This window comes from Phacochoerus africanus, chromosome 11, assembly GCF_016906955.1.
Source record: "Phacochoerus africanus isolate WHEZ1 chromosome 11, ROS_Pafr_v1, whole genome shotgun sequence".
Taxonomy (NCBI): domain Eukaryota; kingdom Metazoa; phylum Chordata; class Mammalia; order Artiodactyla; family Suidae; genus Phacochoerus; species Phacochoerus africanus.
The window spans coordinates 52891301-52906773 of record NC_062554.1 but is presented as its reverse complement, the minus strand read 5'-3'; the positions used below and the strand labels follow the sequence as shown (position 1 = coordinate 52906773).

General features: G+C 39.2%; 1 protein-coding gene across 2 annotated transcripts in view; it reads right to left on the bottom strand.

The window, feature by feature from the left end:
- The window catches only part of FAM118B (family with sequence similarity 118 member B), a 49269-nt gene that overhangs the window by 12562 nt on the left and 21234 nt on the right, over nucleotides 1-15473 (bottom strand). For both annotated transcript variants that reach the window (XM_047753113.1, XM_047753114.1), the window contains exons 2-3: nucleotides 11043-11135; nucleotides 8257-8509 (exon numbers count right to left, since the gene is read on the bottom strand). In XM_047753113.1, coding sequence (XP_047609069.1) covers nucleotides 8257-8509; nucleotides 11043-11128 — 339 coding nt within the window. In that variant the 5' untranslated portion in view covers nucleotides 11129-11135. The remainder of the gene's footprint in view (nucleotides 1-8256; nucleotides 8510-11042; nucleotides 11136-15473) is intronic.

Here is a 15473-nt window from a genome sequence, read left to right as displayed (position 1 = left end):
TGAACACAGGAAAGATACTCAAAAAGAGTGTTGATCATTGTGGGGCAAGTTTGGGGAGAGACAAAGCCATGGGCGGGGGGCAGTGAGATGTTTCAAGGTATGTAAATCTTCTGCATCATTCTGATTTCTGCAGTGTGTGTAAACAGTACCCATTCAAAAAGCAAAATTAATGTTAAAGAATATGGTGATTTGGAGAACTTCTTCACTGTCTGTTATAATTTCATTTTGTACTCAGATTCATGCACACATGGTTAAAACCAGTATTACCTAGTACCAGTTTAATCATTTATGCACACAGATAAAACTGCCTGGGTACACAATCAGGTAAGAGCGAGTGTGGAATATATTTCCTTGCTTCTAAGAAAAGAAATACAAAAGGTTACAGTCTGGGAATAAATGTCATGAGTCAATTGTTTCAGCTAACTATCTTTGGGTCCTGTGGCTCTCAGTAATTACCTTTTGCGTATCAACACAGAGAGGAAGGAAAGTGGCTTTTGCAGCTGCCTCGACTTCCTCAGACTTAAAATGAACTTTTCCTCTCTTGAAACAGGTGAACCTAGAACTGAATTTCCCACCAGTGGCCTCTCTAAGCAAAGAAAAAGGAATGAAAACAGACAGGAGGTTCCATGGTCAAAAGGAAATGCCGAACTCCCACACAAATTTATGGACGGTTTCGCATTCATTTCAAACAGTGAACTGAATCCAATGTTGCCTCATTTCCTCCTACCCTGTAACTCTCATCCTTCCGATCCCAGACAGTAAAAACAACAAAAAAATCTGGACTCCTTTTCACCAAGGTTGTTAACATTTACAGTGCATTTACTATTGTGCTGAACACGTCACATACATTTTCACCCTTATTTTTCCTGTGGGATAAGTGGCATTATCCCAGTTTTATAGGCACAAAAATAGATTCTGATTTGCTCAGGGTCCCAGTGCCTTTACATGGCAGAGTCTTTCTGATTCTGAAACTCAAGATCTTTGCAATACCTCCCTACTGTAAGAAACTGACTCAGTAGACGGGACTATTAATCTTGTCATATTACTGCTGTTTGTTAGATCCTTAAAAAAAAAAATTTTAAAAAGGGGACATTTTAAAAGACACACAAAAGTAAAAAGAAGAGTATAACCCTCTCTCCCTGCCCCTGCCCCAGTCCCATCATCCAATTTCAACAGTCCTCAGGCATGACCAATCCTGTTTAACTGAAACTCCCCTCCACCATACCCCACCCCTTCCACTGAATTTTTTTCTGAAGCAATTCTCAAGCATCATATCATTCAGATAATTCGACAGTTTCCTAGAAAATAAAGACTCCTGTTTACATATAAAAAAGTCTTCAAACTATTATCACACCTAAAAAATACAGTATTATTAATTCCTTTACATCAAATTAATGTTCATATATTTCTCTGTGTGTGTGTGTGTGTGTCTTTTAAGCCCTTGGGTTGCCTGTATTTTTTGCTTACACATCCCCTATGGGAGTGGTTTTCATAATGTGGCCCATGGATCCTGTGGATCCTTAAGATTCTTTAAAGGGCTGCAAAGTCAAAATTATTTTCCTAATAATATTAAGGTGATACTCGTCTTTTACTCATTTTTTTTTTCAGGGCCACACCTGCAGCATATGGAAGTTCCCAGGCTACAGTGTTGAATCCGAGCTGGAGCTGCCAGCCTACACCACAGCCACATCAATGCCAGATCGCAGCCGAGTTTGCAACCTACATGACAGCTCACAGCAGCACTGGGTCCTTAATCTACTGAGCAGGACCAGGGATTGAACCTGCGTCTTCATGGATACTAGCTGGGTTCATTACCACTGAGCTACAATGGGAATTTTGACACTTGTCTTTTAAATTGTGTTCACATTTGCACCAATGGGACAAAAGCAATGTCAGGAAAAACTGCTGATGCTTTGGTGTGAATCAGGCCAGTGAAACTGAGCTGTGCCAGCAATCATGGTATTCCTCACTACCAAAGACTTAGTAAGAAAGGAATGCAAATTTCACCTAAGAAAGTCCTTAATGAGGAGTTCCAGCTGTGGTGCAACTGGATCAACGGTGTCTCTGGAGTGCTGGGATGCAGGTTTGATCCCCAGCCCGACACAGCAGGTGAAGATCTGGTGTTGCAGCAGCTGTAGTGTAGGTCACAACTGTGGCTCAGATCTGATCCCTAGCCTGGGAACTCTATATGCCGCAGGGAGGCCAAAAAGAAGGGGGGGAAAAAAAAAGAATGTCCGTAATGGAGCAGAAAATTATTAACTGTATTAAATGCCAACCCTTGTGTACATGTCGTTTTACTATTCTGTGTAAAGAAGAAACAGAAACTATGTACAAAATACTTCTGCCGCAGACTGGAGTCTGATGTGAAGTCTTGAGGCAAGAGACTCATGCAATTATGAGTTTCAAGCTGAACTAACTACCTTTTTTCATCACACATGATTTTTACTTGAAAGAATGACTGGCAGACAAACTATGATTATCAGATTTGAGTATTGTTGGCATTTTTACAAAAATAAATGAAGTGAGCCTGTCATTTCAAAGAAAAACTATTGATGATTGATACCACTGTTGCCAATGATAAAAGCTGAGCTTTCAAGCAAAAATCAGAATTTCACGAAACTTTTTTATCTGCCATCTTGTGTCAAATTCTAGAAGACAGGTATAATTCAATGAAGCAATATGGGTGTTGCCACAAAACCGTGCTAAGTGCAAGATGGATCATGGTTCTTAATGCAAGAATAACGGAAGTTCAGATTCTATACTACCGTTAACCTAGATATGATCTGATTTCAGGTTCCATATGGCTATTAATTGTTAGGAATTTATTTAATTTTTGGTGTAGTATCAATAATGAAAAACCTACAACTATCCAAAAAGAGTATCAAAAATACTTTTCTCTTTTCCAAGCATGTACCTGTGAGACCTGATTTTCTTCATACACTTAAACCAAAACACACATCAAAATGACTATATAAAGCAGATTAAGAGAAACTATTTTCTATTAGGCCAGACATTAAAAACATTTGCAAAATGTGAAACACACTATGTAGTCTTCTCACTTACTTTTGTTTTGGAAAATAGTTACTTTTCACAAACATGTTATTTATTATTATCATTTTAAATAAATTTAATATTTAAAAAATTCCTCACTTTTAATTTTTAATACAGTGAATGGACAAAACCCTCATAAACAAAAGCTGTTTTGAGTTTCTCAATAATTTTGGGGAGTATAAAGGGGTCTGGAGACCAAAGTTTAATAACTGCTACTCTACCGGAACTGACACTAATCCATAGCTATACCTTAAGGTTAATAATAAATTTTCAACCAAAGATAATTAATGACTCAGTTTGATAGAATTGGTTAGTATGCATTTATTGACACTGACTTTAAATTCTCTCATTGCTTTTAATCATAACTGACCCAACTAGCAAAGTCATGTTTTCTATTCTCAGACCATTCCAACAGATGAGCAAAGGCTCCAGTCAAGGTATGTGGCTAACCTGGCACCATTGCAGGTCCCAACTTGAAAGAGGGCTTCTTTGTTCACAGACGGGCCTGCCTGGAGTAATATAGCTTTCTTTTCCCTCGTGAGCTTTCTTTTCTTTTTTTCAGAAAAACAAGATTTTTATTAATTGGCTGCCACCCTTCTTTAATACTTTTCCCTTACATTTTTGGGCTGTATACTCTTTTTTTTTTTTTTTTTTTCTGTCTTTCTAGGGCTATACCCATGGCATATGGAGGTTCCCAGGATAGGGGCCAAGTTGGAGCTGCAGCTGCTGGCCTACACCACAGCCACAGCAACGCCAGATCTGAGTTGCATCTGCGACCTACACTACAGCTTGTGGCAAGGCCAAATCCTTAATTCACTGAGCAAGATTGGGGATTGAACCCACATTCTCATGGACATTAGTCATGTTCTTAAACCGCTAAACCACAATGGGAACTCTGTGGGCTGTATACTGTTTAATTACCTTCTTATATGACAACAATTTTGTATTTTTTCTGGACATTAAAAATAGATATATGCTTTCTTTCTTCTCTCAAGTGTTTTTATCAGATATTAACATTGCTACTCTCACTTTCTATTGACTAGTGTTTGACTCATATACCTTCCCCATCCTTTTTACCTTTAATAGTTTTACTGAGATATAATTCACATAACGTACAATTCATCTATTTCAAGTGCACAATTCAATGGTTATTTGTAAATCCACAGATATATGCAACTGTCACCACAGTCAATTTTAGAACACTCTCGTCATCTTTCAAAAAGAAATTTCATACCCTTTAACTATCACCCTTCTGTGCTCCATCTGCTCCTGGCCTAAGCAACTACTCAACTACTTTCTGGCTCTAACAGATTTCTCTATTCTGGACATTTCACGTGAATGGAACAGTCCAATTTGTGGTCTTTTGTTACTGGCTTCCACTCAACATAATGTTTTAAAGGTTCATGCTGCAGCATCTATCAGTACTTAATTCCTTTTTATTGGCAAGTAATATTCCAATGAGTGAATGTGTCGCATTTTGTTTATCTATTTGGCAGTTGATGGGCATCTGTACTATTTATATCATTTGTCTCTTATGAATAATGCTATAAACATTTGTTTTATAAGTTTTTGTATGGACATATGCTTTCATTTCTCTTGGGTATACAAAATCTCTGCAAGTGGAATTCTTGGGTCATGTAATGTCTCCATATTTGTTTGAGAGATGGTTAGACTATTTTTCACCTTGTCTGCAACATTTCACAATCCTAGCAGTGTATGAGGGCTCTAATTTCTCCATAGCCTTGTTAATACTTACTATCTTTTTGATTCTAGCCCTCCTAGTGGGTGTGAAGCGGTTTTTCATTTGCATTTTTCTAATGACTAATGATGTCAAGCATTTTTTCATATGCTTATTGGCTATTTGTATATATTCCTTTAAGAAATATCTATTCAAATCTTTTTTCATTTTAAAATTGGATTTTTTTTTTGTCTTTTGTTGTTGTTGTTGCTATTTCTTGGGCTGCTCCCGCGGCATATGGAGGTTCCCAGGCTAGGGGTTGAATCGGAGCTGTAGCCACCAGCCTACGCCAGAGCCACAGCAACGTGGGATCCGAGCCGCGTCTGCAACCTACACCACAGCTCACGGCAACGCCGGATCGTTAACCCACTGAGCAAGGGCAGGGACCAAACCCGCCACCTCATGGTTCCTAGTCGGATTCGTTAACCACTGCGCCACGACGGGAACTCCTAAAATTGGATTGTTTTAGAGTTCTCATTGTGACACAAGTGGATTGGTGGCATCTTGGAGCACTGGGGATGCAGGTTCGACCCCCAGCTGAGCACAGTGGGTTTAAGGATCCAGTGTTGCCACAGTTGCGGCTTAGGTCACAAGTGCAGCTCAGATCTGACCCCTGGCCTGAGAAGCCCATATGCCATGGAGTAGCCAAAAAAGAGGAAAAAAAAAATTGAATGGTTTTAATTAAATTAATTAATTAATTAATTTTTGCCATTTCTAGGGCCGCTCCCGTGGCATGTGGAGGTTCTCAGGCTAGGGGTCGAATCGGAGCTGTAGCTGCCGGCCTACGCCAGAGCCATAGCAACGCAGGATCCAAACTGCATCCGCAACCCACACCACAGCTCATGGCAACGCTGGATCCTTAACCCACTGAGCAAGGCCAGGGATCGAACCCGCAACCTCATGGTTCCTAGTCGGATTTGTTAACCACTGAGCCACGACGGGAACTCCAAAATTGGATGATTTTAAATGCTGGAGAGGGTGAGAAAAAAAAGGGAACCCTTGTATACTGTTGATGGGAATGTAAATTGATGCAGCCACTATGGAAAACAGTATGAAGGTTCCTTAAAAAACTAGAGTTATCATATGATCCAGCAACCCCACTCCTAGGCATATATCCAGAGATAACTTGAATTCAAAAGATACATACAACCCAATGTTTACAGCAGCACTATATACAATAGCCAAGACATGGAAGCAATCTAAATGTCAACAGATAAATGGATAATGAAGATGTATGCTCTCGCTCTCTCTCTCTCTCTCACACACACACAGAGGAATATTACTCAGCCATAAAGAATGAAATAATACCATTAGCAGCCATATGGGTGGACCTAGAGATTATCATAATAAATGATTTAAGTCAAAGAGAAAAAGACAAATGTCATATATCATTTATAAGTGGAATCTAAAATGACACAGATGAACTCTACAAAACAGAGATGCATAGACATGGAAAACAAACTTATTGTTATTAAAGTGGAAGGGGGAAAGGATACATTAGGAGCTTGGGATTAACATATATAGACTACTATGTATAAAACAGATAAACTACAAGGTCCTACTGTTTAGCACAGGGAACTATATTCAATATCTTATAATTAACTATAATGGAAAGCAATATGAAAAAAGAATATATATATAACCAAATCGCTCTGCTGTACACCAGGAACTAATACAACATTGTAAATCAACTATATGTTAATAAAAAAATTAAATAAATAATACAATAGTTCCCATCATGGCGCAGAGGAAATGAATCTGACTAGGAACCATGAGGTTGCGGGTTAGATCACTGACCTCGCTCAGGTGGTTAAGGATCTGCCGTTGCTATGAGTTGTGGTGTAGGCTGTAGACGTGGCTCGGATCTGATGTTGCTGTGGCTGTGGTGTAGGCTGGCAGCTGTAGCTATGATTGGACCCCTAGCCTGGGAACCTCCGTATGCCACAGATGCGGCCCTAAAAATCAAAAAACAAAAAAACAAAACAACCCCCCCCACACACACCAAATTAGATTTTGTTTGCATTTTTATTGTTAAGTTAAAATATAGTTCTTTATACGTTCACCCTTATCAGATATATGAATTGTTAATATCTTCTCCCATTCTGGAGGCTGTCTCTTCACTTTCCTGGTAGTGTTCTGTAAGCCCAATAGATTTTGACTTTGGTGAGGTGTAGTTTACCTTTTTTTTTTCTTGTGCTTTTGGTTTAAAAAAACTACTGCCAGATCCAGGTTCATGAACTTTAAACTTACGTTTTCTTCTAAGAGTTTTATGTTTTTAGCTTTTACATTTAGGTTTTTAATCTACTGAGTTAATTTTTGTGTATGATATGAGGTGAAAGTCCCATGAGCTCTTTAAAGTCTATTAATTTTTTATACTGTATCCCAATTAGGAACAAGGAAATGAAAAGAGGAAGTAACAAGCCCTAAGTTTTTGAATGAGTCATGAACTAGGAGTGAATTCCTCCTAAATGTCTTTTAGGCTAGCTCTTAATGACACTTCTTTCCTATAAGCTCTAGAGCATAGGGGGAAAAAATAAACACTGATAATTAACATTTTTTTTCATTTTTAAAAGTTTTGTTGAATGATATAGTTGATTTACAATGTCGTGATGAAAACAGACTTTTTAAGGAGTTAAGAGTTACATTTTTTTCCCAAAGGTGCATTTATTTAACTTACTTAGATTTAAAACATGCTTTGGCTACTCTATTATTTCCAAATATATTTTAAGTGAATCCTGATTTTGAAGACACTTTTAAAACAAAGCAAGACATGAAGGCTCTTAAATCATTCAGGAATTGATACCCAAATCAGTTTGATAAAACAAGACAAAACTCTGTATGAATATGAATAACTGCCCCCCCCTTTGGTTTTTGTTTTTGTTTTTCTGCTGCACCTGTGGCATATGTAAGTTCCTGGGCTTGGGACTGAATCCAAGCTGGAGCTGCAACCTGCACCACAGCTGCAGCAACACTGGATCTTTAACCCATTGTGCAACCTGTGCCTCCACAAAGACAAGCTGGATCATTAACCCACTGCATAACAGCAGGAACTCCAATAATTAATTGCCTTTAAAAGGAACTTTAAAACCGGTTTTGCTTCACTCACAAAATAAGAATTAGCCCTCATCTTTTTGAGGTTCCCTAAAAGGCACGGATGCCAGAGAACACACCTTTTATAGGAGTATAGAAAAAGTAAATTCAAAACACAGCACTAATGGAACAGTGGTATCACTTTTGTACATATAAAGGACTCACCACCACCACCACTACCAACACACACACAAACACACACACACACACACTGGAGTCAAGGTAACTACTCTGAATCAGGTCCATACACGGACATTCTGTAAATGAGCCAAATGTTATGCAAATCTCTAGGCTAGAAGTGGACATCCTTACTGCATTCAGCATGTGTACTCGGCTTTAGGAAAGACCAAATGCAGGGCATACAGAAGGGTACTCACAGGAGAGAGTTTCTGGATAAGGTCATGAGCAACATGGACAAGGTTCTTGTCTTCATGGAGACATTTCTGAAATTTTTTGCTCTCCTCATCTTCTAGAAGATCAAAGTCAATGGCAGCATCCAGTAAGGCCTGAATCAACCCCTTCCAGGATTTCAGGGCTGGGACCTGGGGTGCGACCGCAGCACTGATGCCTGTTCCAATCACCAGCACAAGCTCCCGAGGCTTCTTAGTTTTCAGGCTTGGGAGCAGCTTCCTGAAAAAAGTCAAACAAATGAGAGGACTGGGAGCATCCAGCAGACAAGAGGCAAAAACAAAGACTGCCTAAAACCATGGTTTTGGGAGTTCCCGTTGTGGCTCAGCTGATTAGGAACCAGACTAGTATCCATGAGGAGGTGGGTTTGATCCCTGACCTCACTCAGTAAGTTAAGGATCCGGTGTTGCCGTGAGTTATGGTGTAGGTCGCAGACGTGGCTTGGATCTGGCTTTGCTGTGACTGTAGCTGTGGGGTAGGTTGGCAGTTGCAGTTTCGATTTGACCCCAGTCTGGGAACTTCCGTATGCTTCGGGTGCAGCTCTAAAACAAATAAATTTTAAAAATAAAATAAAATAAAAATAAAACCACAGTTTTCAGCTCTCTCACTGTCGCAAAGATGAAAGGTACAAGTTTAATGCTTTTCCAAAAAAGCATGAGCAAGAAGACCAGAATACCGTGCCAGAGCTCCCCGAAAAACAAAGTTGATAACCCTACTGTGTGTGAATCCTAAAAAGCCACTGAAAAATCAGTTTTCTCCTTCATCGTCCCCTCAACCTAAGAGAACGCACTAACAACAGGAAAAGGTCCGATTATTACAGCTTAGATGAGTTTTGCTAACTAAATGACATTTTAAACCAACGTTAAATTTCAAAAAACATGTTTGGCTTGAATTCCAGAGAGCGGAGGAACCCACACACATTAAATTCCTATTGCTGAGAGTATAAAAGAGGAGACAAAAAAAAAAAACAATAAAAATTTAAGCCCAAATTCTGTGAACATTAAGATGAAAATGAGCATGACTAAAACTGAGCATAAGAGAGTCAAATATGGAAACAAATGTGCCTTTGGTTTTGTTCTAGATATCTTCAAGCCAAAAAAAAAAAAAAATTGGCCAATAGAATTCTGAAAACACAATTGCGTTACATACCTAAATAAAGAAATAACTATTCAACGGATATGATGGAAGGTGGAAAACATTCCTTTCTTCCGTGATAAGCACTGAGTCCTGTCCTGAACTTCTACGTGAGGTAGCACGGTTTTCTGAAGTAGTACAAGTTTTGTGTTTTGTTTCTCCAACCCCCCCTTCATTCTGAAACAACATTAAAATCTGTTTGAAATATGTTTATTCACTTTAGTTTTTGCTGAGGGCATGTTTTTCCCTAAGAAATTGCCTTTCTCGGAGTTCCCGTCGTGGCGCAGTGGTTAACGAATCCAACTAGGAACCATGAGGTTGCGGGTTCGGTCCCTGCCCTTGCTCAGTGGGTTAATGATCCGGCGTTGCCGTGAGCTGTGGTGTAGGTTGCAGACGCGGCTCGGATCCCGCGTTGCTGTGGCTCTGGCGTAGGCCGGTGGCTACAGCTCCGATTCAACCCCTAGCCTGGGAACCTCCATGTGCCGCGGGAGCGGCCCAAGAAATAGCAACAACAACAATAACAACAACAACAACAAAAAAAAGACAAAAAAAAAAGAAATTGCCTTTCTCAACCTTTTGTCCAAATTATAAAAGGATCTGCATTTTGGCACAATGCAAGAAAGGAACAGTACTTTTAGCCTTGAGATTTGGGGGAAATCACCTTGAGAACTGCCTTCCCTATTCCCAACTCCGTGAAAAACTCACCAAGCACCAGATGATAAGGCAGGCACTGGTGATGTCCCTGACCGCAAAAGCTTAGTCTGCTGGGGAGACTGATGATAGATATTAGAAGCAAACATTGAAAAATGAATTTCAGTTCAAGGAAATCAAGATAGGGAAACACACACAAACATATACCTAACAAAATTTCCAGAAGGATTCATAAGAACTGTAAATAGTGGTTAACTCTGGGGATCAGGGAGAACAAGGATTTGTGCTTTTCACTTGAATGTGCTATACTATACGAATTCTCTACCTTATATATTATAGATCTGAGGGGTGATTTTTCTAAGTTTAAACCATCCAGTTAAGTCGACAAACAATAAATGCTGGAGAGGGTGTGAAGAGAAGGGAACCCTCCTACATTGTTGGTGGAAATGTAAATTAGTACAGACATGGAGAACAGTATGGAGGTTCCTTAAAAAACTAAAAATAAACTAAAAATTCCACTCCTGGGCAAATATCTAGAGAAAACATAATTTGAAAAGATACATGCACCCCTGGAGTTCCTGCTGTGACACAGCAGAAACAAATCTGCTCAGGAACCATGAGGTTGCGGGCTTGATCCCTGGCCTTGCTTAGTTAAGGATCCAGCGCTGCCGTGAGCTCTGGTGTAGGTCACAGACGCAGCTCAGATCCCGCGTTGCTGTGGCTCTGGCGTAGGCCGGCGGCTACAGCCCCAATTTGACCCCTAGCCTAGGAACCTCCATATGCTGGAGGGGCCCTAGAAAAGGCAAAAACACAAAAAAGGGGGGGGGCAATATAAAAATAGTTTAGTTTGTATATGAAGGCTAATATTAACTCGTAAGGTCACTTGGGATGTACGGCATGTTCACCATTTTTCCTTAACTACCATCAATGATGATCTGCTCCCCTCCTGGGATTCCCGTCCCCTGTTTACCTGGGCTTTTTGGTGGGGGGTGCGCCATCACTGAAGAATCCCAAAATCTTGTCTATATCCGAGGCCTGGCTCCCTGTAGAAGCCATCCAGTTTCTAAAATAGATTAAACACCATGGACCACAGTTAGATGTGTAAAGTATACCATTTAATACAGCATATACACTAAACAATTTTAATAAGCTGTACATCCTAAGAGTGTTTGAAAGGTGTTACCTAATTAATAGAAACTAATGAGTGTCCCAAACTTAAGAAGTTAAAAAAAAAGAAAGTAAATAATCTTGAAATTATGACTTTGGTGCTCCATACTGTTATCTTGCTTTTGTTCCTGATGGCTCTTTCTCCCCCTCCAAAGACCAAACCATACCAAACCACTGAATTCATGTCAATTGTTGGCCATCACTTTGTGGAACCCAAGAAATACCTGTTATTCTCCCAGAGACAGGCTTGGGGAGCACCTAGGGGATGAAAATAACCCATGGGTAAGGTAAGCATGCTAACCCCCCGAATTATCCAGTTACTATCAGCTAAAGAAATCATCAGGTCAAGGACAGAATAATCAATACTAATTTGCTGACTGCTGGATATTCCTCGTTGCTGGAATTGTGTCCTTAAAGGCAGCAAGGGATGACTCTCCAGCTAGACAGGGAGAGGATTCTGAGACACTGTGAGGATGGGAAAGGTATCATCAAGCAATTATGTTCAGGTGATGAGATAACTAGTAAAAGAATCCTCAGAGATCAGAATAAGATCAATAAAGAGAATTTTAATTGCTAAAATGTTTAGTAAACTTGCTAAATATAAGGGCTGTTAATTCTAACATAGCAATACTTTATTGAGTTTTGGGTATTTTATTACCTTACATTGTCAATACTTGGAACCCATATTCCATCACACATAATGGAATTCTTCTTTGATATCACACTCACTAGAAAAACAGGGATCCTCAAAATCACAGCAGGGAGTTGGGAGACAGACTATCTTTCTAGTCAAATCTTTATTTCTATTGGTGAGACAGCTGGGGCTCATAGAAGACACATGAATTATTTAACTCAATAAGCCTTTTTTAAAAAAATTTTGACAATCATATTCAATTTAATTCTTAAATTTTTTGTCTTTTGTCCTTTTAGGGCTGCACCCATGGCATATGAAAGTTCCCAAGCTAGGGGTCTAATGGGGGCTATTGCTGCTGGCCTACGCCAGAGCCACAGCAACACCAGATCTGAGCCACATCTGCGACCTACACCACAGCTCACGGCAATGCCGGATCCCCAACCCACTGAGCGAGGCCAGGGATCAAACCCGTAACCTCATGGTTCCTAGTTGGATTCGTTTCTGCTGCGCCACAGCGGGAACTCTATATTTTATGTTTTTATAATGATTTTTATTTTTTCCATCATAGCTGGTTTACAGTGTTCTGTCAATTCTTCACTGTACAAGGTGACCCAGTCACACATATATGTATACATTATTTTTTCTCACATTATGCTCCATCTTAAGTGACTAGATATAGTTCTCAGTGCTATACATCAGGATCTCATTGCTTATCCACTCCAAAGGCAATAGTTTGCATCTATTAAGCCCAAATTCCCAATTCATCCCACTCCCTCCCCCTCCCCCTTGGCAACCACAAGTCTGTTCTCCATGTCCATGATTTTCTTTTCTGTGGAAAGGTTCATTTGTGCCATATATTAGATTCCAGATATAAGTGATATAACATGATATTTATCTTTCTCTGACTTACTTCACTTAGTATGAGTCTCTAGTTCCATCCATGTTGTTGCAAATGGCATTGTTTTGTTCTTTTTTATGGCTACATAGTATTCCATTGTGTATATATACCATATCTTCTTAACCCATTCATCTGTCAACGGGCATCTAGGTTGTTTCCATGTCTTGGCTATTGTGAATAGTGTTGCAATGTGTCTTTTTCAAGTAAGGTTTTGTCCAGATACATGCCCAAGAGTGGTATTGCTGGGTCATATGATAGTTCTATGTATAGTTTTCTAAGGTACCTCCATACTGTTTTCCATAGTGGTTGTACCAATTTACATTCCCACCAACAGTGCCAGAGGATTCCTTTTTCTCACATCCTCTCCAGCATTTGTTATTTGCAGACTTATTAACGATGGCCATTCTGACTGGTGTGAGGTGGTACCTCAGAGTAGTTGTGATTTACATTTCTTTAATAATCTGTGATATTAAGCAATTTTTCATGTGCTTTTTGGCCATTTGTTTATCTTTTTTGGAGAAATGTCTATTCAGGTCTTTTGCCCATTTTTCAATTGGGTTGTTGGCTTTTTTGCTGCTGAGCTGTATAAGTTGTCTGTACATTTTAGTTAACACAATAAATCTTGCCTGAACTTCACGGTCATCTGAGATGCTTGTTAAAAGTATGTACTCTTGAAGAGAAAATTAATTAATTTAAAAGATAGTATATGTTCACACGCTCTAATCCCAAATTAAAGAGCCAGAATCTCCAGAATCTTCAGGGGATTCTTATAAGACAAACACGAAACACCTAAGTGAAATGCAAATAATCCGTCCACAATCCACATTTTGCAAATATTGCAAATAAAAGTCACACACCATATGCCATCCTAGCTTTTTTTACGTGTACATATCGCTTATTATAGTCTCACAGCTGTAACTGATATGTCAATAAAAAGAGTTAGGGGAGGGCCTTTCTGACCCCCACTTCCCTTGGAGGATAAAACTGTAGCCCACAGTTTCCTCTGGGCAGAGCCACCTTCCCTGTCTTCTTGCATCTCTCACAAGCATCCTATCCTAATAAATCTATTTCTTGCCTATCAAAAAAAAAAAAAAGAGTTAGGAGTTAACTGCCATTAAAATATTTCTATGAGGTTTTCATTTATGTGAAGCATCTCCTAAAGCCTAGTTTATGCTTTAGACTGGAGAAGTAGGGGTAGAAGAATGGGAACTTCTACCACATACAGGAAAACCAAGAGTTTAGGGATATTTTTTCAAAGAACACAATGAAAAGTGCATATGCTCCCCCCCTTTTTTTGTTACTCCATGAATTTTATTACATTTATAGTTGTAAAATGATTAACACAATACAATTTTATAGCATTTCCATCCCAAACCCCCAGTCAGTGCATCCCTCCATCCCCCAACCTGTCTCATTTGGAAACCATAAGTTTTTCAAAGTCTGCGAGTCAGTATCTGCTCTGCAAAGAAGTTCATTGTGTCCCTTTTTCAGATTCCACATGTAAGTAATAGCATATGATGTTGGTGTCTCACGAAAAGTGCATATGCTTATATTCTTGCCTTAAATACAGTTTTATAACCCATCACCTGGACAAATTACACCCATATAAAAATACTGTGTCTTGAGAAGGATGAAATTATAGAGGGAGGTAATTTAATGTCATTAATTTTTGAAGATGGACATCTCCACAATCTCAATGTTTAATTCAGCTACCAAACTAGAGTTGTGATAATAAGCTCTCACACAGTGCTTACCACCTATTATGCACTATTTACAAATGTTAACTCATGTAATCCCCATAACCTTATGAAGTACTATTATTGCCCTATTTTAGTGATGAGAAAACTGAGGCACAGAAAGGCAGGGAGCTATAATTCAAACCAAGGCGGCTTGCCTCCCAGGCCCATTACAACCACACTATTACAACATAAAAACATTCTCCAAGTATTAGTTTCTCAGCTCCCTCCTTCCCCCATTTTAAACTTGCAGTCCAAAACTATCAAAAAAGGAAACTCCTACATTCTAGAAAGCAGATACTTGAAATAAGTGTGGTGCTTAATAGCTGCTACATGACTAGATGCCCTGTTGCAGGCATCCTGGAGTCAGCTAAATTTAGGAGATCAATGGAACTATTTTCTTCTGGTTAATAAGCAATATTTGCTACATACCTCCCCCCACTAGTCTACCAGAACCCTAGGTCAGTCCTATCATTTTCTCTTGCAAAATATGCAAGGTTGTTTTTGCAGGAGTCTCTTTTCTTTTCTATGACACATAGTCAATTCTTGGTGTCTACGCCTGAATACTAAACTTTCTGATTTTTTTCTTTACAGACTCAACTGTTTTGAAAGTCTATTCCATCTACATAATTCAAGAGAATTAAATATGGCCAACAGCTCCTGACATGTTGTTACTGGAATGTTCTGGGTCCTCTTAAAAACTGAATGAGAAGTAATACAATATGCCCACCTGCCCACCTTATACTTGATCATATATACTCATTCTAACAGAATAACATCTTTTCTTCAGCCTAAAAGATGCCTCGTATAATACAATCTTACTGTCTATCCCAGTGACACACAAGCATAAACCATATCTTATTCCTTGTAGAGTATTATTTCAGGGGAAAAAAATCCATTTTAGTGCTTAAACTATCTGCCGGTACGGCTAAGGATCTTCTAAGCTAATTGTGAAATCTTGCACAG